Here is a 22,857-nt window from a genome sequence, read left to right on the forward strand (position 1 = left end):
GGCGGATCATGAGGTCAAGAGATTGAGACCATCCTGGCCAACATGGTGAAACCCCATCTCTACTAAGAATACAAAAATTAGCAGGGCGTGGTGGCGCGCACCTGTAGTCCCAGCTACTCAGGAGGCTGAGGCCGGAGAATCGCTTGAACCTGGGAGGCAGAGGTTGCAGTGAGCCGAGATTGCACCACTGCACTCCAGCCTGGTGACAGAGTGAGACCCTGTCTCAAAAAAAAAAAAAAAATACAGGCTTTCAGTAAGTGCAGGAATATTGCATTTCTAGGTCTATAACTCCAGATGTATAGAGAAGTCTTGCATCTAAAATGCATTTCCCAATACCAAACTTTCTTTTTCATATTTTTTTGGTTTTGTTTTGGTTTTTTTTGAGACGTGGTCTCGCTATGTCGCGCAGGCTGGAGTGCCGTGGTGCGATCATGGCCCACTGCAGCGTAGGCTTCCTCCAGTACCCAAATTTTCTAAATATGTTATTTTACGACAGCTGTTTTAATTCTCAATTAATTCTGGTGTTTATGGTTGATCAGTTCTCTTTTTCCCTGGTCCTGATGGGATATCTTTTTGCCTCTTTATAGCACAGTCCTCCCTTTCACTCAGCAGTAAGCATAGACTTCTCCTTTGTGTTAACTCTTTGAACAGAGCACATGCACAGATCTTGAATATGCTTAGAACTTTTATCTCAAATGAGGCATTTTGTTGCTGTTGTTTGGGAACCAGTGATAAGCTAAGATCTTCATGAGAAATTAGCATTTTATTTATGTCTAAGTGTTGGGTTTCCACTTAGGACAGTCCTGTCTGTCCCATTAGTTCTACTTTGGTGGCCCCTGCAGATATCCTCCTGAGCGAGTACCCTGTTCTTCAAAATTGCCCATTTTCTCCCTACATACAACTCATATACCCTCAACAAAGACTTGGGTAGAAAGTAACCTGAGTAACATAGTTTCCTGTGAGTCAAGAGGGGCTAAGAGAACAAAGTGGAAAAAGAATTGACTCTGAAGCTAAATAGATGGTTTGAGTCCTGGCTCAACTGCTTAACTGGCCATGTGACCTTTGGCAGTCCCTTAACCTCTTGTGGCTTGTTTCTTCACCTGTGCAATAAGGATTATTCTATCTGTGTCGTACAATTGATAGGAGAATGTATGTAAAGGGCCTAGCCTGGTATATGCATATAGTTGACTTTCAACAAATGATAGTTATTAATATTATCCATATTTCTTTAATTTTCCCATTGCTGATACCATTCTAAAGTATTTTTCTGGCTGATTTATTTATTAATTTTTTAGTAGAGACGGGGTCTCACTGTATTGCCCAGGCTGGTCCCAAACTCCTGGCCTTAAGTGATCCTCCCATCTCGGCCTCCCAAAGTACTGCAATTACAGGCATGAGCCACTGCACCCAGTCTAGCTGAGACATTTTTTTTTTTCTCTGTTTCAGAGACAGGGTTTCCCTCTGTTTTCCAGGCTGGAGTATAGTGGCGCAATCATAGCTCATGCTAACTCTTGGGCTCAAGCAGTCCTCCTGCCTCAACTTCCTGAGTATCTGGGACTACAAGCACATGCCACCATGCCCAGCTAATTTTTTAATTTAAAAAACTTTTTTTTGTGTGTGGTAGAAATGAGGTCTTGCCATGTTACAGCCCACGCTGTTCTTGAACTCTTTGGCATCAAGTGATCCTCCTGACTCAGCCTCCCAAAGCACTGCAATTATAGGCATGAGCCATCATGCCCAGTCTGATAAATTCTTTTAAAGATTGTGTAGTAGAGTGGATAGAATAGGGAATCAGAAAGAAGGCAATATATTGGCCAGGTGTGGTGACTCACGCCTGTAATAATCCACTTTAGAATTAGGCAGCAGGCCCAAGGTCAGCCAAGATTTCCTGAAGCAGGGGATTTGCTCTCCTGCAGAGCTTACAACCTATAGATAAAGCACCCCAGAAACAAAATTCTCTGCTCCTGTAGCCTTTGTTGTAACAAATAATTTTTTATTTATTTCCAGTTGCAAGTCACCAATGTTCTGTCTCAGCCTCTGACTCAGGCCACTGTTAAACTAGAACATGCTAAATCTGTTGCTTCCAGAGCCACTGTCCTCCAGAAGACATCCTTCACCCCTGTAGGGTAAGTCCTGATCGTATTTTGGCGGGGCGCTGACCTCTTTGTTTTGGAAAGTTAGCCTGCAGCCAGTGTAACCGATTAATACATTCCAGTTAGGTAAATTTGATCTACTGGTATCAAAAGCCTATAGTCGAATATAAGAAAATGATTTTTAAAATGAAGATTATTTGGTTTTACTGTTTCATTCTCTATTTCTAGTTGGCTCTGTCTTGTCATTGTGACATAAGTAGCTATTTTGAAATTTAATATTTATTGATTTTTTTCTGATAAATAATAATGTTTATTATAGGAAAAATACAGAAAAGCACAAAAAAACAAAATATAACTCACCCATAATGCTACCATTCAGAGATAACTTTTGCTAACTTTTTTTTTTGTTTTTTTGTTTTGTTTTGTTTTTTTGAGGCGGAGTTTTGCTCTTGTTGCCCAGGCTGGAGTGCAATGGTGCAATCTCAGCTCACCGCAACCTCTGCCTCCTGGATTCTAGCGATTCTCCTGCCTCAACCTCCCAAGTAGCTGGGATTACAGGTGCCCGCCACCACGTCCGGCTAATTTTTTGTATTTTTAGTAGAGATAGGGTTTCCCCATGTTGGCCAGGCTGGTTTCGAACTCCTGACCTCAGGTGATCCACCTGCCTCGGCCTCCCTAAGTGCTGAGGTTACAGGCATGAGCCAGCATGCCTGGCCTTGCTAACATTTTATAATTTTTTTTTGACAGTCTTTTTTCTATGTATGTAAATAAATTTTAAAAATTCAATTAAGGGCCAGGCATGGGGCTCACACCTGTAACCCCAGCACTTTAGGAGACTGAGGCAGATGGATTGCTTGAGCCCAGGAGTTTGAGACCAGCCTGGGCAACATAGCAGGACCCCATCTGTAATTTTTATTTATTTATCTATTTATTTTTTGAGATGGAGTCTTCCTCTGTCACCCAGGCTGGAGTGCAGTGGTGTGATCTCGGCTCACTGCAACCTCCACCTCCTGGCTTCAAGCGATTCTCCTGCCTTAGCTTCCCGAGTAGCTGGGATTACAGGTGCGTGCCACTACGCCTGGCTAATTTTTGTATTTTTGGTAGAGGCAGGGTTTCACCATGTTGACCAGGCTGGTCTTGAACTCCTGACTTCAAGTGATCCACCCACCTCGGCCTCCCAAAGTGCTGGGATTACAGGCATGAGCCATCGTGCCCGGCCTTTTTTTAAATTAGAGATGGGGGCCAGGTGTGGCAGCTCACGCCTATAATCCCAGCACTTTGGGGGGCCAAGTTGGGCAGATCACTTGAGGTCAGGAGCTCGAGAACAGCCTGGCCAACATGGCGAAACCCCATCTCTACTAAAAATACAAAAAAATTAGCCAGACGTGGTGGTGCACGCCTGTATTCCCAGCTACTCCAGAGGCTGAGGCAAGAGAATCACTTGAACCCAGGCAGCGGAGGTTGGCAGTGAGCTGAGAACGCGCCATTGCACTCCAGCCTGGGCAACAGAGTGAGGCTCCATCTCTATTAAAAAAAAAAAAAAAAAAAATCAGGGTATGCTTTATATGTAACAATGTGCCACAAACATTTTTAATAGGATTAAATATTCTTTTACAATTTTTTTTTTTTCTTTTTTGAGACGGAGTTTTACTCTTGTTGCCCAGGCTGGAGTGCAGTGTAGTGGCGTGATCTCTGCTCATTGCAATCTCCACCTCCCAGCTTCAAATGATTCTTCTGCCCCAGCCTCCTAAGTAGCTGGGATTACAGGCACCTGCCACCATGCCTGGCTAATTTTTGTATTTTCGGTAGAGATGGGGTTTTACTATGTTGGCCAGGCTGGTCTCGAACTGCCTCAGCCTCCTGAGTGGCTGGGATTATAGGCGTGTGACCTCAGGTGATCCTCCCACCTCAGCCTCCAAAGTGCTGGGATTACAGGCATAAGTCACCATGCCTGGCCTTTACAATGATTTTTAATGGCTGCATATTATTGCTATGTAATTTTTTAAAAACTAAGGCCCAATTTACTGGGTATGGTGGCTTGCCTACAGTTCTAGCTACTTGGGAGGCTGAGGTGGGAGGATCGCTTGAGGCTGGGAGGTCTAGGCTGTAGTGAGCCATGATCATACCATATCACTCCAGCCTGGGTGACAGAGGGAGACTCTGTCTCAAAAACAAAAACAAAAACAAAAAACTAAGGGTCAAGCTGGGCACAGTAGCAGGTACCTGTAGTCCAGCTACTTGGAGGTTGAGGCAGGAAGATCATTTGAACCGAGAAGCTTAAGACCCGTCTGGGCAACATAGTAAGACCTGTTTCTAAAAGAAAAAAATTAAGGGTCAATTTTTATATGAATTAGTGTTTTTCCCAGCTAATTGTATAGAAGTTTTTTGTTTTTTTTTTTGAGACAGTTTCGCTCTGTTGCCTGGGCTGGAATGCAGTGGCGCGATCTTGGTTCACTGCAACTTCTGCTTCCCAGGTACAAGGAATTCTGCCTCAGCTTCCTAAGTAGCTGGGATTATAGGCACCCGCCACCACGCCCAGCTAATTTTTTTTGTATTTTTAGTAGGAATGGGGTTTCACCATGTTGACCAGGCTGGTTTCGAACTCCTGACCTAAAGTGACCCGCCTGCCTCGGCCTCCGAAAGTGCCAGGATTACAGGTGTGAGCCACTGGCCTTATATGGAACTTTTTGAAGTGTTAAATTAGGTAATAAGTTATTGAGATCAGGAGTTTTCAATTTTAGAGAGAAAATGCATTTCTTAATCATAAGGATACATAGGCAATATGTGAAATTAAAAAGCAAAATCATTTTTAGGCGTGTCAATGGAGTGGTAAAAGACATTGAGATTTTACTATATAGTTAGAGTAAGGAATTCTCTACCTTTTTTTCCCTTTAAAATAAAAATAAATATTTTTTAATAGAAGTAAGATATGTCCTTTTTGAGAAATTCACAAAACACGGAAAAGTAGAAATCATACCAAAAAATTAGCCACAATTATACTATCATACACCAACCTCTTTGTACATTTTGGAGTATTTTCCTCTACATTTTTGTTGTTGTCATTGTGAAACATGTGGGATCACATTGTAAACTTCTCAATTTTACATTACACTGTGGAAAGCTACCAGGAGTTTGAATTTTAGGAGTGGTGGGAGTAACAAAGGAAAAGAAAACGTTGGAAACCTAGGGGTGTTCATCTTAGATACTTTTCTCCACATGCCAATCTGTGATTAAGCATGAGGGTCAGGCACGGTAACTCACGACCCAGCCTGCACTTTGGGAGGCTGAGGCAGGTGGATCACTTGATCTCAGGACCCTGTCTCTACAAAAAACTGCAAAATTATCTGGACGTGATGGTGCATGCCTGCTGTCCCAACTACCAGGGAGGCTGAGGTGGGAGGATCAGTTGAGCCTACGAGTTTTGAGACTGTGGTGAGCTGTGATCGTGCCACTATACTTCAGCCTGGGTGACAGTGAGAACCTGTCTCAAAAAAAAAAAAAAAAAAAAAAAGAAGCAAGAGATTGCCCAAGTGGGGTGGGAAGTCAAAAAGGTAAGGAGTTGGCTAGCCTTGGACAGTCTCCAGGAGACATTTCGTAGCTCCTGTTTGTTATATCCATGACTTTCCTACCTGAGTTCTTGCTAAGCCCATTGTCATTCTTAACAGGGATGTTTTTGAACTAAATTTCATGAACGTCAAATTTTCCAGTGGTTATTATGACTTCCTTGTCAAAGTTGAAGGTGACAACCGGTATATTGCAAATACCGTAGAGGTAAGTGTTTTTCTTTCCTTCCCATTGCCGTGTTAGTGTATCCAAGGATATGGCCAAATTGACACAGTATTAATTGTCTGGTGCATTGACTTTTCTCTACAACCAAGCTAATGCGTTTATGTGGAGCGAGGGCTGCATTCAGTCTTTGCTGTTTGACAGACTTAGTAGCTAAGGCAGTAAATCAAGAACTAGGTCATAGTGAATTTTATTTGTAGGTTTTTCATTTTCCATTATAATTTAGCATTACTGTCTTACATGAAATTTAGTTAGTAGAAAAAATAAAAATCACCCATAATTCCACTGAGCCTTAAACTCTTAAAGTGTTTTGTGTGATAGGCTTTGGTGGGTTTAGAAAAGTGCTTGATGCCAAATAGGTGACAAAAAGCACCAAGTGACACATACGTAACACTATAATGAAGCTATTTGGGTAAAGGATAAAAGAAAATCAGTAATCTTTCATAATGAACTGTGTTGATGTTTAGCTAACTCTAGCTGGGTTGAAGATCGAAGTAGCTTTAAGGATAGAAAGCCTTATTTACCTGATGCTTTGTGGGAATGAGGTAGTTCACCTTAGTATTTTTCCCAGCTAATTGAAATTTACCCTGTCTGGCATGGTGGCTTTCATTGTAATCTTTTTAGATAGAAGTTTATTTAAGATGAGTGACACATTTTCCTACTTTCTTACTTCCAATTTAAGATGGTTTCTTTGTCTTTCATGGCCTTGACACTTGAAGAGGATGGGCTCTCAATCTGTAGAATGTCTCTCCGTTTGTGTTTGTCTGATGTTTCTTCATGATGAGGTTCAGGTCATGCATTTTCCGCAGTTCTATCCCAAAAGTAATGCTCTGCCCTACTCAGAACAAGAAGTATATGGTGTCAATATGTCTTATTACAGGTCATGTTAACCTTGATCACTTGAGTAAGGTGATTGTGTGCTAGGTTTCTCTGCTGTAAAGTTGCTGTTTTTCTGCTTGTATTTAAGTGTCTTGTGGGGTGGTACTTTGAGACTCTGTAAGTATCCTAATGATGTTGTCTGTAATAGTTATTACTGTGGTGTTTGCCAAACGGTGATTTTCTCTTTCATTCCTTCTACATTTTTAAAATTGGAATTCTGCTGTAAGAAAATAACTGTATTTTATACCATTTTATTTATAACTATCATAATTCTTTATCATAACATGTTTATAATGTAATATATTTTCTATAATTCATATGTTTACAATAATTGCATCATGGACATTTATTTTACTATATACATTGTGATCCATGACTCATTTATCTTGTTGCTCATTTTATCCTAGGTTTGGCCTTTGGAGAGCTCCTCAAATTGGCTCCTGTGACACTTGCTTTCTTTTAATGACAGAATTAACAGCTAGAAAGTTTGACCTTTTCAAAAATGTGGCATTACTTCCCATAGGTAGATTCAACACTTGCATTTAAAGTTTGGCAGAAAGGAAGATGTTTTCTGGAACTCGAATCTCTTCACCTCATGTGTTGACCTTTTTAGCATGAGACATCTGATCTTAGTTCGTTCACTATGGATAGAAGCTATTGTAGCGTATGCCTTGATCCTTTCAAATCCGCATTCTTTTAATGTTAGTTTCCTATGTTAAGAGGACTTATTTGCAACTGAACATATTAAAAGGAAAGTTCTTTTTTTCTTTTCTTTTTTTTTCTTGAAACCTCTTCTTCCCTGTACTTCGAGTCCATCTTAAATGCCAGGCTTATACCTCACAGTTCTTAACCCCTTCCTTTCTTTTCACTTCTACCTTCTAGTCAGTTACCAAGTCCTATTGATTCCACCTCTGATTGTCTTTTCCATGAGTCTTTTGCTGTTACAGTCACCAAATTGCTCTATTCTCCATATTCGTACCAATATTTGGTATTTTTAGGTTTTAGTAATCTGATGCATATGAAAAGGTATCTTGTTTTAATGTCTTTCCTTGGTTACTGGTAAAGTTAAACATCTTTTTTTATATTTATTAGCCAATTACATTTCCTTTCCAGTGAATTGTTTTATATCTTTGTCTGGTTTTCTTTTGGTTTGTTAGTCTTATTACTGATTTTTAGGAGTGATATATGTTTAGTTGTGAGCATCAGATATCTTCCCCTAGAATTGCTTTATGGCATCTCTTGAAGCACAAAATTTAATTTTAATGAAGCCTAATTTAAATGTCTTTTCCTAGGGCCAGGTGAGGTGGCTCACACCTGTAATCCCAGCACTTTGGGAGGCCGAGGCAGGCGGATCACCTGAGGTCAGGAGTTCAATACTAGCCTGGCCAACATGATGAAACCCCATCTCTACTAAAAACACAAAAAGTAGCCAGGCGTGGTGGCACGTGCCTGTAATCCCAGCTACTCGGGAGGCTGAAGCAGGAGAATCGCTTGAACCTGGGAGGTGGAGGTTGCAGTGAGCCGAGATTGCGCCACCGCACTCCAGCCTGGGCAATGGAGCCAGACTCTGTCTCAAAAAAAAAAATAAATAAATAAAATATAAGTTTTTTTGCTAGACTGTGTTTTTTGTATCTTCTTTAAAACAATCCTGTGCTACCCCAAAGTCAAAAAGATATTCTCCAATGTTTTCTTTTTTTATTTTTATTTTTTGTTTTTGAGACAGAGTCTCGCTCTGTCACTCAGGCTGGAGTATAGTGGTGCCATCTTGGCTCACTGCAGCCTCTGCCTCTGGGGTTCAAGCGATTCTCCTGCCTCAGCCTCCCGAGTAGCTGGGACTACAGGTGCATGCCACCACACCTGGCTAATTTTTGCATTTTTAGCAGTTACAGGGTTTTGCCATATTAGCCAGGCTGGTCTCCAACTTTTGGCCTCAAATGATCCGCCTGCCTTGGCCCACCGACGTGTTGGGATTACAGTCGTGAGCCACTGCACCTGGCCCTCCAGTGTCTTTTGAACATTTTTAAAGTTGTTTTCCCCCTTATATTTAAGGCTTCGGTCTATCTGAAGTTCATTTTTGTTGCTGTAGTATTTTACACCCTTTTCTATAATTGTACTTATTGCATTATATTACCATTGTTTGTTTATATGCATTGCTTTTTGTTTTTCTTTTTTTTTTTTTTGAGACAAGGTCTCATTCTACCACCCAGGCTGGAGTGCAGTGGCGTGATCATGGCTCACTACAGCCTTGACCTTCTGGGCTCAGGTGATCCTCCCACCTCAACCTCCCAGGTAGCTGGGACTACAGGCATGCACCACCATGCCCAGCTAATTTTTGTATTTTTTTCTAGAGACTGGGTTTTGCCATGTTGCCCAGGCTGCTCTCGAACTCCTGGGCTCAAGCGATCTGCCCACCTTTGCCTCCCAAAGTAGTGGGATTATAGGCGTGAACCACCACCTGCATTGCTTTTTCACTGGGCTGAGAACTCCTATGGGTGAAAACTAAATATTATTATTATTATTATTATTCTTTTTTTTTTGAAACAGAGTCTCGCTCTGTCACCAGGCTGGAATGCAGTGGCGCAATCCCGGCTCACTGGAACCTCTGCCTCCTGGGTTCAAGCGATTTTCCTGCCTCAGCCTCCCGAGTAGCTGGGGCTACAGGCACGCGCCACCATGCCCAGCTAATTTTTGTATATTTAGTAGAGACGGGGTTTCACTATGTTGGCCAGGATGGTCTTGATCTCTTGACCTTGTGATCCGCCTGCCTCGGCCTCCCAAAATGCTGGGATTACAGGCGTGAGCCACCATGCCCGGCCTAAATCTTATTTTTTCAGTGCTTGGTTTGCATTTAACATTACTTAGAGGAAGAAAAGGATAGAGTGGTCTAAAGATGTTTTTCCACATTGCAGGCCCTTCAGAACTCTGGCAATGCATCTTCCAGACTTAGCTTTTTTTTTTTTTTTTCTTTTTTCTTTTTTTGAGATGGAATCTCGCTGTCACCTAGGCTGGAGTGCAGTGGCACAATCTTGGCTCACTGCAACCTCCGCCTCCACCTCCCGGGTTCAAGTGATTCTCCTGCCTCAGCCTTCTGAGTAGCTGAGATTACAGGTACACGCCACCATGCCCAGCTAATGTTTTTGTATTTTTAGTAGAGACGGGGTTTTGCCTTGTTCGCCAGGCTGGACTCAAACTCCTGACCCTCAGGTGATCTGCCTCGCCTCGGCCTCCCAAAGTGCTGGGATTACACATGTGAACCACTAGGCCCGGCCAAGACTTAGCTTTTATTTATTGATTTAATAACAGCTTTATTGAGGTATAATTCTCATACCATAAAGTTTACCAATTAAAAGTATGTAATTCAGGCTGGGCATGAGCCACCATGCTTGTAATCCCAGCACTTTGGGAGGCTGAGGTGGGAGGATCGCTTGAGCCCAGGAGTTAGAGACAAGCTTGGGCAACACAGGGAGATCCCATCTCTACCAAAAATTTAAAAATAAATTAGCCACGTATGGTGGCATGTACCTGTCCCAGCTACTTGAGAGGCTGAGGCAAGCGGATCCCTTGAGCCCGGGAGTTTGAGGCTGCAGTGAACTATGATCACACTACTGCACTCTAGCCTGGGCAACAGAGTGAGACCTTGTCTCAAAAAAACAAAAAGCCTGGGCGCAGTGGCTCACACCTATAATCCCAGCACTTTGGGAGGCCGAGGTAGGTGGATCGCCTGAGATCAGGAGTTCGAGACCAGCCTGGTCAGCATGGTGAAACCCCGTCTCTGCTAAAAAAAAAAAAAAAAAAAAAACAAAAAAAAAAACTATGCAATCCAGTGTTCTTAGTATTTTCACAGACTTGTGCAACCCTTGCCACAATGCCATTCCAGAATATATTTATCACCCTGGTGAGCAATGCTATATCTTTTAGTGGGCACTCCTCATTCTCTCTTCCTACTTTCTGCTTTCTGTCTCTGTGGTTGCCTATTTGGGACATTTTGTGTAAATGAAATCATACAATAGGTTACCTTTTGTGTCTGGCTTTTTTGTTTTTTCACTTAACATAATACTTCTAAGGTTCATCCATGTTGTAGCATGTATTAGTACTTTATTTCTTTTTATGGCAAAATAATATTCCATTGTATGGATATATCACATTTTGTTTACCTACTTATCTGTTAATGACATTTGAGGTATTTCTCTTTTTTGGCTCTTATGAGTAATGCTGCTGTGAACATTTGTATATAACTTTTTGTTTGAACACTTGTTTTTGGTTCTTTCAGGTATATCCTTAGGAATAGAATTCCTGCGTCATATGGTAACTCGGTGTTTCACTTTTCAAGAAACTAACAAGTTTTCAAAGCAGCTGCACCATTTTACATTTCTACCAGCAATGTATGAGGGTTCCAATTTTACTACATCCTCACCAACACTTGTTATTATCTGACTTTTTGATTTTCTCCATCGTAGTGGGTATAAAGTGGTGTCTCATGGTTTTGATTTCCATTTCTCTGATAGGTAATAATGTTGAGTATCTCTTTATGTGCTTATTGGTCTCTTGTATATCTTCTTAAAAAGAATGTCTATTCAAATCCATTGTCCATTGAAAAAAATGTTTTTGGTCTTTTTTTCTTCCTTCTACAATCTATACACCTCTTATTTCCTTTTATTTATCTTTTTATATTATTGAGTTGTAAGGGTTTCTCTGGTTAGAGGTTCCTTATTAAATACATGATTTGCAAATATTTTCTGACAGTCTGAAGGTTGTATTTTCACTTTCATGATGTTGTCTTTTGAGGCACAAAAAATCTTAATTTTGATGAAGTCCAGTTTTAAAATGTTTTGTTGTTGTTGTTTGTGCTTTAGGTGTCATGTCTAAGATACCATTATCTAATCCAAGGTTAAGAAGATTTACTACTATGTTTTCTTAAAAGAATTTTATACTTTTGGCTCTTACCCTTAGGTTTCTGATTCATTGTGAGTTAATTTTTGTGTATGGTGTGATGTAGGGGGTCCAGTCTTCTTTTGCAGTTGTCCTAGAACCATTTGTTGAAAAGGCTGTTCTTTCCCTAACGAATTGCCTTGGCACATACATCCTTGTAGGAATCACTTGACCATAAATGTAAGGGTTGATTTCTGGACTCATAATTCTATTTCATTAATCTGTATTGTCCTTATGCCAGTGCCACGCTGTCTTGATTACTGTAACAGCTTGGCATTTTGTAACATCAAATCTGGTGTTTGTCCAAGTGTTTCTGTGATTGTTGGAAAAATTATCTAAGTACAAAATAGCAGAAATGGCTAATAGCTCTTGTTTATGCAATGATAATAAGCCCCCATTGAGGCCATTTGCTGTCCTTTTCCTCCCTAGTGATGGAGTAAGCATTACAAAATCTTCTCTCTTCCTCCTGATTACATTAGAGGTGTGTGTGTGTGTGTGTGTGTGTGTGAGAGAGAGAGAGAGAGACGGCTTTGACCTTTGCCGTATATGCAACTTTTCTTTGTAATTTCAGTAATAATCACACTTAGAGCCTCCGAGCAGGTCATTGGGTCCTGTTTGTCCTCCCAAGAGATGCTCGACATTGGTCAGAGTGCATTAACGGTGGTTTGGTGTGGAAGTCCTGTAATAGCCCTCATTGACATTGGACTGGCTGTCAGGGGAAGCATTGGTTTTGGACGCTCTCATTAGCATTAATTGCCCCTAATGCACCATCATTTTTGACAGTAATAAGCTAAACAGGGGTGTTATTACTCCCAGCAGAAAGACTGCATTTCCTGGCGTTAAAACATTTTTTGAGATGTATATGGCATGTGGTGCAGGCAAAGAAAGGAATAGCATGATCCAGTGTAAAGCAGGCTTAGCTGCATTTAAAGTGGAGAAATAAGTCCCTTTCCTATTATAAAAACGAATCCTGCATTGTTAGTTGGAAGGAAGAAGCAGCTAATCAACAGGGATCCTACACTGAACTCTTTAAAAGAGGGCTTTGGAAAAAGTTACGATTTTTATTTCTAAATTTGCTTTAAAAGAGTAGCATAAAAATGCTTTGCTTTTGAGTGTTTCCAGAGACCCATTTATAGTGAGATTTTAGGAGCAGAAGGATTTGTTTTAAACTGTTCCCTATTTAGGAACAGCCCTACGGGTGTTTATGTGCAACAGTGAAAGCTGTAACTTAGGAAACCTTTTAAAATTGGGGCTGAGAGCAAACCAAGAATGATGCAAGTTCACTGCAGTTTGCCCTTTGCTCACTCCATGTATCTGCATTGTCTGGGGATGCTCAGGATGTCTTTAGAACACACACGAAGCCGGATCCTGATTAGCAGGCCTTGGTGGCCAGTTAGTGCTGAGAGTTTACAGCCAGGATTCTAAGTGAAAACCTAAAAGCTGATAGCTTCCTTATCACTATCATTAGGAGACACTGAAGACTTTACACAATTCTTTTTTCTTTTTTTTTTTGAGGCGGAGCCTTGCCCTGTTGCCCAGGCTGGAGTGCCGTGGCATGATCTTGGCTCACTGCAACCTCTGCCTCCCGGGTTCAAGCCATTTTCCTGTCTCAGCCTCTTGAGTAGCTGGGACTACAGGCGTGCATCACCACGTCTGGCTAATTTTTTTGTATTTTTAGTAGAGACAGGGTTTTGCCATGTTGGTCATGCTGGTCTCAAACTCCTGACCTCAAATGGTCCTCCTGCCTCGGCCTCCCAAAGTGTTGGGATTACAGGCGTGAGCCACCACGCCTGGCCTAGTCTGTTCTTTTTAATTGCTCCATAGTAATTAATAATATGCATGTATCTTTCTTTATTTAGCTAGTCTTCTGTTTATGGACATTTCAGTAGGATGATGATTTCAAGATCACATTTACAGATTAAATTAATGAGTTCTTAAGAGAATGAGTTAGAGAAATAATGAGGGAATTATCTAGTTAATGTTGATGAAGATTGCAGAGTAGTTAACTATGAAGACAGATTATTTTTATAGCATGGAGTATTATTGCTAATCCTCCTACCTCTCCCAAAGTTGGAGGGCTGCTAAGCCCATCAAGCCTCCTCCTCAGTCTTCTTGCTATGGAATGTTTCCTACTCCCCAGTTGGGGCCACCCATGGGCAGACTTGGGTCACAGTTCCTTCTGTGCTTTCATAACACTTTGTACATCCATTAAAGCAGCAACCTGGTTTATTATAATTATGGTTTGTGTACGGGACAGGAAGGATTTCTTGCCATCTCTGTATATTCCCTGAATGGGGAAAGTGCTCTCAGCAGGTGTCAAATCAAAGCTCTGTGGCTACTTCTTTGCCTGAGCCTTCCATTCCAGTTTGTTTTCCAGTGGAAATGGTGTCAGTACTTGTCAGGTTGTGTTTTTTGCAAGAAAGCTTGCTCTGGTTCTGAGCCTTGCGTGAGTTGTAACGCTGTTAACTCAGCAGAGAGCCCAAAGAGCCAAAGTGAGGCTCCTAGCTCCCTTCTTGGGGGTGTCTATTCAACCTGATGGGCCATCGTCCCTCCTCCTCCACTGCCATAATTTCACCCAGTTGCCTAGACTCAATGACAGGCAATGATCCTAAATATAGTTCTGCTATGAATTCATAGGTGGCTGTGAATTCAAAAGTAGATGGTAATATCCTTACAGCTTCTGGTAATAAACCTTTACAGTGTTTTTTTTTAAAGCAAAACAACACCCCTATTCAACATGATAATTGAGGCTGTTGTCATAAAATAGTTATTAACAGAGGCAGGAAAGAAGGCCGTTAGAAGGAATTACTTGATAGGTATCTTTATCTCTTTTTAATTTTTCTTCTTTGCCCTTGATTTGAGGTTGTCACACCTTGATATGGTATTTCAGAAAACCGCCAAAGCTATCCTTCAATTATTTGCCCAGCCCGTTATCTCTATTCCTTGATCCTGACTTAGACTATAAACCAGTGGATTTGGCAAGGATTTCCTTAAGTGTTACATTCAAACCTATCAAATATTTGGAAGGCTTACAGATCTGTTTGCACATAAAAGCGCCTTGGGTTTGCATAATTTGCACATTCAAACTTGGGTTTTAATTCAGAAATTTAACATGTTTTCTGTCTCTTTTGGATATTTACATTGATTTTAATCTAATTTTAAAATTTCTCATTTATTGGCATTAGCCCCTCTTTGTGAAGATGTTTATAAGGGACATACAGAATTCAAACACTTTAAGAGTCAACATGGATTGGTTTGTGCTTATAACAAACTCCCAATCTCAGTGGCTTAAAACAATGGGGTTTATTTCTTCCCCACGCTAGATTCTTTAGGTGGTCAACTGGAGGCTCTGCTTCATGATATCTTTGCTCCAGGACCCTGGCTGAAGGAGCAAGCATCTGGACATTGTGTCCATGTCAGAGGAAAAGAGAGAATCACACATTGATTCTTAAAGCTTTCACTTCTGCCCACAATTCATTGGCCAAAGCAAATCATGTGGCCACACTTGACTCCATGGGGGCAGGGAAGTAGAATTCTACCACATGCTCAGAAGGAGAATGAGAAGTACTTGGGCAACAGTACAGATAACTACCATGACTGTCTAACAAGGAGCTGAAGTGCGTGGATTCTGAGTCAGAGTGCCTGAGCTTGACACTGGCCTGATCACTTCCTCACAGTCTGATTTTGAGCAAAGCAGCTTCATCTCTCTCATCTTTTATTTCCTTATCTGAAAAGCAGTACCTTACAGAATTGTGAGGATTAAATGAGATAGTCTTTACAAAGCCAGTGCCTTTCACATGGTAAGCACTCAATAAATCCTAGCTATCATTAGAACCGAATTCTTACTGATTTGAGTGAAAGGTACTGCTTAAGGATTTTTCCCCTTATTTATTTTAAAGGACACATGAAAAGATTTATTTTTTTTCTTTTCCTTTTTCTTCTTCTTCTTCTTTTTTTTTTTTTTTTTTTTTTTTTGATGTTTACCATCCATCCAAAGCCAGAAAAAGACATTTTAGGCCTCGGAATGGGAGAGGTTGGAAATATTACTGGGCTGGGTCAGTGCTACTATCATCCTTGAAGACTCTTGTTCTAGGATTTTTTCATGCCTTTACTCACCTTAAAGAATAGAAAACTTTATATCTGCATGTGAATTCCTGAACACCCACCAATTGACCTGGCAACTGTCTTCTCTATTTTCCTCTAGCTCAGAGTCAAGATCTCCACTGAAGTTGGCATCACAAATGTTGATCTTTCCACCGTGGATAAGGATCAGAGCATTGCACCCAAAACTACCCGGTAGGTGAGATGCCACCTGATCCCTCAGGGAGCTGAGGCTCAAGAGCTGAGAGGAGTATGCCTAGGCACTGAGCCCTCCAGGCATCAGTTCTGTATCAGCAGCCATCCAGCTTGCATCCTAAATTAAAGAGTCTGTAGTTCCACTGGTCCTGCACCGGGGATTCTGCGAATTATCTAAGTGGATTTGGAGATTGTATATACCAGTGTTTAGTCCATGCACAAACTATTTATTACCAGTCCTCAACGAGGTAAAGCGCTTACCTCAGGATGTTAGTCTGAGTCAGTCAGCTATGTCACTAAGCATATTATTTAGTTCAGATGATAATTTTTAAAATAATAAGACCTTCTCAATGAAGGAAGCAAGGTATTAATTTACATTCTGGTGCGATCTCCTTATCATCACAGTCCTGAATTTGCTTTTAGTGACCTAATGGCAAGTCTCTCTGGCCTATGATGGGTCTGAAATTAGTTGGAAGCCTCACACGTGCTTAAAATTGAGATGGCAGATACCCAGCACTAGGGCTGCCATTTCCCCCTCCCAAGTCCATGGAGGCAGTACTAAGAAGTCATAGAACATTTGCTCCCACTGAACTCAGACACAGCCTCAGAATCTTTTTTTTAAACATAATCTTCTAAGTAGACATTAACAATTGATCAGAGTTGGGCCAGAATGCTGTAAGAAGCCTGCTCATCAGCCCTCCCCCAGATCCTTATTGGCGCAGCGGGGATCTAGATCTCTGGGGTATAGTCCAGACCCCAACTTTACTCAACTAGGGTAGCTATAGAGGCCAGAAGACAGTAGGGTGAACCCTCAAGGCTCTTTGAAGATGGGATGTTAGCCAGAGGCTGGAAGCCAAGCAGCTACTCCTTTTAAATCACATAGAGTTGGCCTTTGTGTCTCTGGCTTGGCTATTTTTGTAGTGATATTGGAAATAAGAGCACTGTTTAAGAATCCACTGAAGAAATGTCTGTGCGAGCGCTTTGCTGTTTAATTCTCTGCCTAGATGAAGAGTTGGTTTTACTTACGAGTAAATGTAAAACGTGAGTATAAAATAAAGCCAGGTCTGAGCTCTGTAACCATTTGGCTGGTTTATCCCCTGGCCATCTTACCCTAAAATCCCAGGAGATAGCTGTGAAAAGAAGTTTTCCTCATCAAGTCTGCCTTTTGGGAAAATGACTTTTTAAAACCCAGTTTCAGGGCAGAAAACTAAATTGAAACAGTGTCCAGGAAAAAAATACAGCATTAAAAAAAGACAAAGCTGAAAGTACCCTTCTTTCTTTTGTGTCTCCTACCTGCCTTATCTCGATCTTGCTCACGTGTGCTACTGGCATCAATCCTGTAATTATTTCTCCTTGCGGTTCTGCCAGCCCGGCTCTCCTGTGTGCCTGCGGAGGCCACACGTGAGCTCCTCTGGTGCCTGACTTTGTAGGAGTTGAGAGCCTTAGGTCCTTGAAGTGAAAGCCCAGAGGTACAAGCATCTGTACACAGCATTTCCCCAGATCCTGCTGGAAGTTTATTCTGTACTTTTCTCAGTCCAGGCTTTATCAGTCCAATTTGCCCCCAGGTTGCAGACAGTTCTCCACATCTGTCTGTCCACAACAGAAGTGTTACTATGGGAGAGGGTGGATGAGGCAATGAAGTGAAGTATATATTTTCTGCCTGTTCTCAGAGATATACTGATCCTCTCTGAAGACTAACTCTATATGCCTCTTTCAGGGTGACATACCCAGCCAAAGCCAAGGGCACATTCATCGCAGACAGCCACCAGAACTTCGCCTTGTTCTTCCAGCTGGTAGATGTGAACACTGGTGCTGAACTCACTCCTCACCAGGTCAGGAAGACACCTAGACAGTTCTCTTAACCTGAAATGTGAATGGATACTAGAGTTTACAATGTGGTCTATAACATGGACTAGAGAGAATTCCACGTTCCTGCTTTCAGGTTTTGACCGAACCCTGACAGTCCATCAGGTTCTCCCACATGACACTCTCACCCTTCTACTGGTTGTAATCCTTTACCTGGGATACACCCTTCTTTCTAAAAAGTTAGCTGGTATTGAGGAGAGGTACTTAAGGCAGATTTGCACTTAATTAAGGTCATTCCTTCCTCCCTCCCTCCCTCAGATGGACTCTTGCTCTGTCACCCAGGATGGAGTGCAGTGGTGTGATCTCAGCTCACTGCAACCTCTGCCTCCTAGGTTCAAGCGATTCTCTTACCTCAGCCTCCCAAGTAGCTGGGATACAGGCGTGCATTACCATGCCCAGCTAATTTTTGTATTTTTAGCAGAGACAGGGTTTCACCATGTTGGCCAGGCTGTTCTCATCTCCTGACCTCAGGTGATCCGCCTGCCTCAGCCTCCCAAAGTGGTGGGATTATAAGCATGAGCATTAGACTTGAGGCTTTTTCTTTCTGATTTAAAAAAGGGAATGTGCTGGCCAGGCATGGTGGCTCACGCCTGTAATCCCAACACTTTGGAGGCAGAGGTAGGAGGATCACTTGAGCCCAGGAGTTGGAGACCAGCTTGGGCAATATGGTGAGACCTCATTTGTGTGTATGTATGTATGTATAAATAAATAAGGGAATATACTGAAATAATTTCAAAAGAAGACCCAAAGCATTTTTTTATTCTAGCCAAAGCAGATTTTGTATTTGTGGGACTCTGAAGAATAGCCCTTTTAACTTGTGCTTACTTTGTATTATGAAAGCAATAGGCTTTATTTTTTTCATAGAGTAATGAAAATTATTATTTAAAAGATTTTCAAACCATATACTCTTTCCCCTGAGAACCTAATATGGCCCCATGTCCACTCAGATACCCCCACTCCCACACTGCCTGTCATCCCCCTTGATGGAGAATAACCTGCCTTTAGTGTTACGTGAAGGAAGATTCAGATAAATACTTTGAATGCTGAAAGACAGGAATGTGGGACCTAGTTTGGTATGGGGTACCCTGTACCGATGCTTTAGCAAAGGACCAGCAGACTTGTTGCCTTGAGGCAGCTTCAGGGCAGACCTCAGAGGCAACTGGATTTACTTGAGAACCTTCTTGCTTTCTGTTTCTTGCAGCTGCAGCTGTTGCACTTGTGCCCCAGGAGCACGTTCCTCTATGGCCACAGTCCTGGGAGTCCTCTGCTCCTCTCTCCTCCCTACTCCCAAACTCCAGACAGCTTGGTTAGGGCCCTTAGCCAAGCCTAACTGACCTTTGAGTACTTCAGCCTCTTAGCATTTCCCAGCTTCTTCCCAGAATGACATTTGCCAACCAAATAGCACAAGGGAAGGAAGAGTACAAAGAGAAGAAATTAAAAGACTAAACTAGTAGGATTAGGATTAGAGCAAGGAGAGTTAGTGAGGAAGTCTAACTTTCACTGAATACTTGTCTCATCCAGAATTCTGTTGTAGAATCACGGCTTAGAGACCTTCCAGGTGGAGGTGGCATTTTGGGGGTGAACTTGGCAGCTGCCTGCACTTGATTGTGATAGGAAGGAGATCTGGCATCCGGTCTCCCCATTCCATTCCTGGCCAAGACGAATTGCTGTAGTTGGGATGCTTCATATCTCTGGGCCTCTTTCCCTAAATGCTTTGGTGGTGGTTCTTTGTTGTTCAGGTATAGATTAACAAATGAGATGTAGATTTTCTGTAGATGCAGTGCTGGCTCTGTCACCCTGCCAACTCATTTAATGCTTGTGCCTTGTGATCTGTAAATTGGATTTGTAAACCTACCTGCCTTGTTGAATTCTTTATTTTGAAACACCTGAAAGAAAAGCTCTGGGTAGTTATCAAGTTTTGGTCCAGTTCTAATGTGCAGACACCTTGGTTTCTTGTGCCATTAGTGGGGATAAAGTGATTAGACTCAGTAACATCGTATTGCTATTAACTACTATTTGTTGACTAGCTAGCATATACCGTTCCCTGCACTAATGCTTAGCATATGGTATTGCAAATCTTCACACAGATATGCCACATCTGGAAGTTAATTTTTCTGCCTTAAAGTTGAAGAAATCAAAGCACAAGGAAGTTAAGTAACTTGCTCAGCTAATAAGTAGTGGAAGCAAATCTGTCTTCCAAGCCGAGGCTCTCTCCATGACACTGGGCTGCTCTGCTTGATTAGAACTCTGCCTTACTATCAATACCCAAGCCTCCTCTACTAAATCTTTAGCTGGAGGCACAAGGAAATTGAAAATGGGCTTCTTACAGTTCCACCTCATTTCCTTTCTTTTCACCCTCTGGTGAAGCAGTTAATTGGGCAGCAAAGTGACCAAAAGGCTGGCGGGAAAAAGAAATTGCAGCAATAGCAAAGGGCTTAAATCATCCGCAAACTGGGCAGTCAGCCTCCAACTAGTCGAGAATTGGCTGGACCCGTAAGTTAAATTTCTTTCCTTGTACCAGCAAAAAGTTATCTCTGAGCTGGGAACTAGGGTGGCATGGCCACTCCTTCTCCTCTCTGGGGCAGGTCTGGCAGATCCCAGAGCTCTCACTGTGACAAAGCGCTAATAACCGTCTGCTGCCTGGTGGATTCAATGTTAGGCCCAGGGAGAATTTTGAAATTATCAGCTGAAAGGTTGTATTATTCTTCCATCTAGACATTCGTCAGACTCCATAACCAGAAGACTGGCCAGGAAGTGGTGTTTGTTGCCGAGCCAGACAACAAGAACGTGTACAAGTTTGAACTGGATACCTCTGAAAGAAAGATTGAATTTGACTCTGCCTCTGGCACCTACACTCTCTACTTAATCATTGGAGATGCCACTTTGAAGAACCCAATCCTCTGGAATGTGGTATGTGCCTGAATGTACCCCGACCCAGGTGAGAGTGGCTGTGCCCCAGGCACTGGTGGCTCCTTTTCAGGGGCATGGGGCTCTTCACCTTCGCCTTGCCTGTGCCTCCTATAAATAAGCTTGGGAGGTGAGGCACTGTGTGCAGTCTCCATAAATAGTCCTGGGGTCATGCACGGGGCTTGGCAACATGGTACGTGCTTAATAAATATTAAGTGAGTGAAGGAAGTATAAACTTACCTTTGTGAGTGCTAGTATCTGTGAATTTCTATAAACATTATACAGGAAGGCCGTTTTCATATTATAGCAGGCACTATCGGGGTTACGTGGATGTGAAAGTTAAGGCCCTGGCCTTTGAGATATGGCATAGCTCATGGGAGGGATGAGATCTGAATTCTGATAACAATTCAGGATGATGTAGAAAAGTGAATTGTACAATGTGCAAAATGCTAATTAACTAATAACCAACATTTGTGTAGCATGTTGTTGTTTACATAGTGCCTTCCTGCATGCCTCACTTTGGATTGGCGTGATGAGAGTAAATGTCTTGCAAGACAGGGCATTTGAGCAAGGGGTTGAAGAATGGCAAGGGTTTATCAGATCTGGGGCAGTGGGGTGATCATTGAGGAAGGGCCTGCAGAAAAGCTCAAGGTGCTTTCAGTGCAATGGGAGCCGTTGTGTTTTGCCAGAGCACCTGAATCCTGTCAAAAGCAGGAGGTGATGAGCTTGGAAAGGTAGCAGAGGCCAAATTGCAGGCTTTGAATGGTGGTTGACTCACTTTGCAAGACAAAGGGGCAGCTGCGTTTTCTCGTGTGGTGTTCAAGACTTCTTTTCTTCTCCTGGACTTCAGGCTGTTTTTGTACAAGAGCGCATACTCATTTCTTTCTGTCTTTTTCAAATGTGACTAAATCACACTTCCCAGGGACACCAAGCTGTTTCTGATTGCAACTGTAACAGCCTGTGTACCAGCTGGGATTTTTGTATTAAGCAGCTCTATGGGGCTACTATACCAGCAGAAAATTAGAAGTCTTGCTCTAAAAAGCATTTTCAGCAAATACTTGTTTTGTTCTTAAAGTTTTTACTGCCTCGCTAATGGATCAGAAGTGATTGGGACTGCCTGGAGCTTTTTTCGGTTATGGTCTTAGATGTGAGTCAGAGAACATTATCTATTGAGTTTCACCCGCTTCTCTGCCCCTGTGCTTTTACAGACTGTCCTTATTTTTCTAGGCTGATGTGGTCATCAAGTTCCCTGAGGAAGAAGCTCCCTCGACTGTCTTGTCCCAGAACCTTTTCACTCCAAAACAGGAAATTCAGGTATATCCCAAAGGGCCTATCCACTAAACATGTGGGAGAAGAGAGGGCAGCAAAGCCCTGGACAGTGGCTCTGCTCCCTTTAACTTGTTTTGTGATGTTTTATAGTTTGATCCTCACACCCTGTGGATTAGGCAGGGTAAATGGCAGCCCCATCCTTGAACTGAGAAAACAGGTTTAAAGAGTCCGGTGACTAACCCCCAGAAAGCAGAGAGTTGAAGATGAAATCAGAACCTGAGTCTGGTTTTCCTGACATCCAGCAGGTTCAACCCTCAGACCACAGCTTGTTAGCTATGAGCGCAGATGGTTCTAGCGTTTATCCTCCCTGCTCCTGCGTAAATCAGGGCTGATGGGGCGACAGGTGGGAAAACTCACCTGGGAGAACAGGGCTCTACTTCCTTAGGCAAGTCCTTGGATAAGCAAGCCTGGTCCTGTCCTGCACGCAGGACTGTTGTGAGAATCAAAGTTGATAACAGATGAGTAAAGAAAGGCTTTGAAATGTTTCTAAAGCCCTTTCCAAAATAAACACAATAATTGTTAAACACTTTGGGTACTGGTTAAGGAAACTGAGGTGGATCCACTCAGTGGACTATTTTGCAATCTTGAGAAATGATCGTATTTGGAAACTTGCATACGAATTAATGTTGAAGTGTCAAAAACAGACTACCTGCTGTCATTCCACTTTAAAAAAAAAACAAGTGCCCAAAGGGTAGAGTAGTAGGATTGTTTTTAAAACTCCTTTTCATATTGATACAGCATTATTTAAGAATGTAAAATGCAGCTAACTGGT

At 42.1% G+C, this 22,857-nt stretch overlaps 1 protein-coding gene across 2 annotated transcripts in view; it reads left to right on the top strand.

Annotated features, from left to right (window-relative positions):
- The window catches only part of RPN2 (ribophorin II), a 62,255-nt gene that overhangs the window by 28,674 nt on the left and 10,724 nt on the right, over nt 1-22,857 (top strand). For both annotated transcript variants that reach the window (XM_003831906.5, XM_008957286.3), the window contains exons 8-13: nt 2,008-2,126; nt 5,759-5,864; nt 15,892-15,983; nt 17,701-17,815; nt 20,565-20,759; nt 21,984-22,070. In XM_003831906.5, the coding sequence (XP_003831954.3) occupies nt 2,008-2,126; nt 5,759-5,864; nt 15,892-15,983; nt 17,701-17,815; nt 20,565-20,759; nt 21,984-22,070 (714 nt within the window). The remainder of the gene's footprint in view (nt 1-2,007; nt 2,127-5,758; nt 5,865-15,891; nt 15,984-17,700; nt 17,816-20,564; nt 20,760-21,983; nt 22,071-22,857) is intronic.

This window comes from Pan paniscus, chromosome 21 (genome assembly GCF_029289425.2).
Source record: "Pan paniscus chromosome 21, NHGRI_mPanPan1-v2.0_pri, whole genome shotgun sequence".
Taxonomy (NCBI): Eukaryota; Metazoa; Chordata; class Mammalia; order Primates; family Hominidae; genus Pan; species Pan paniscus.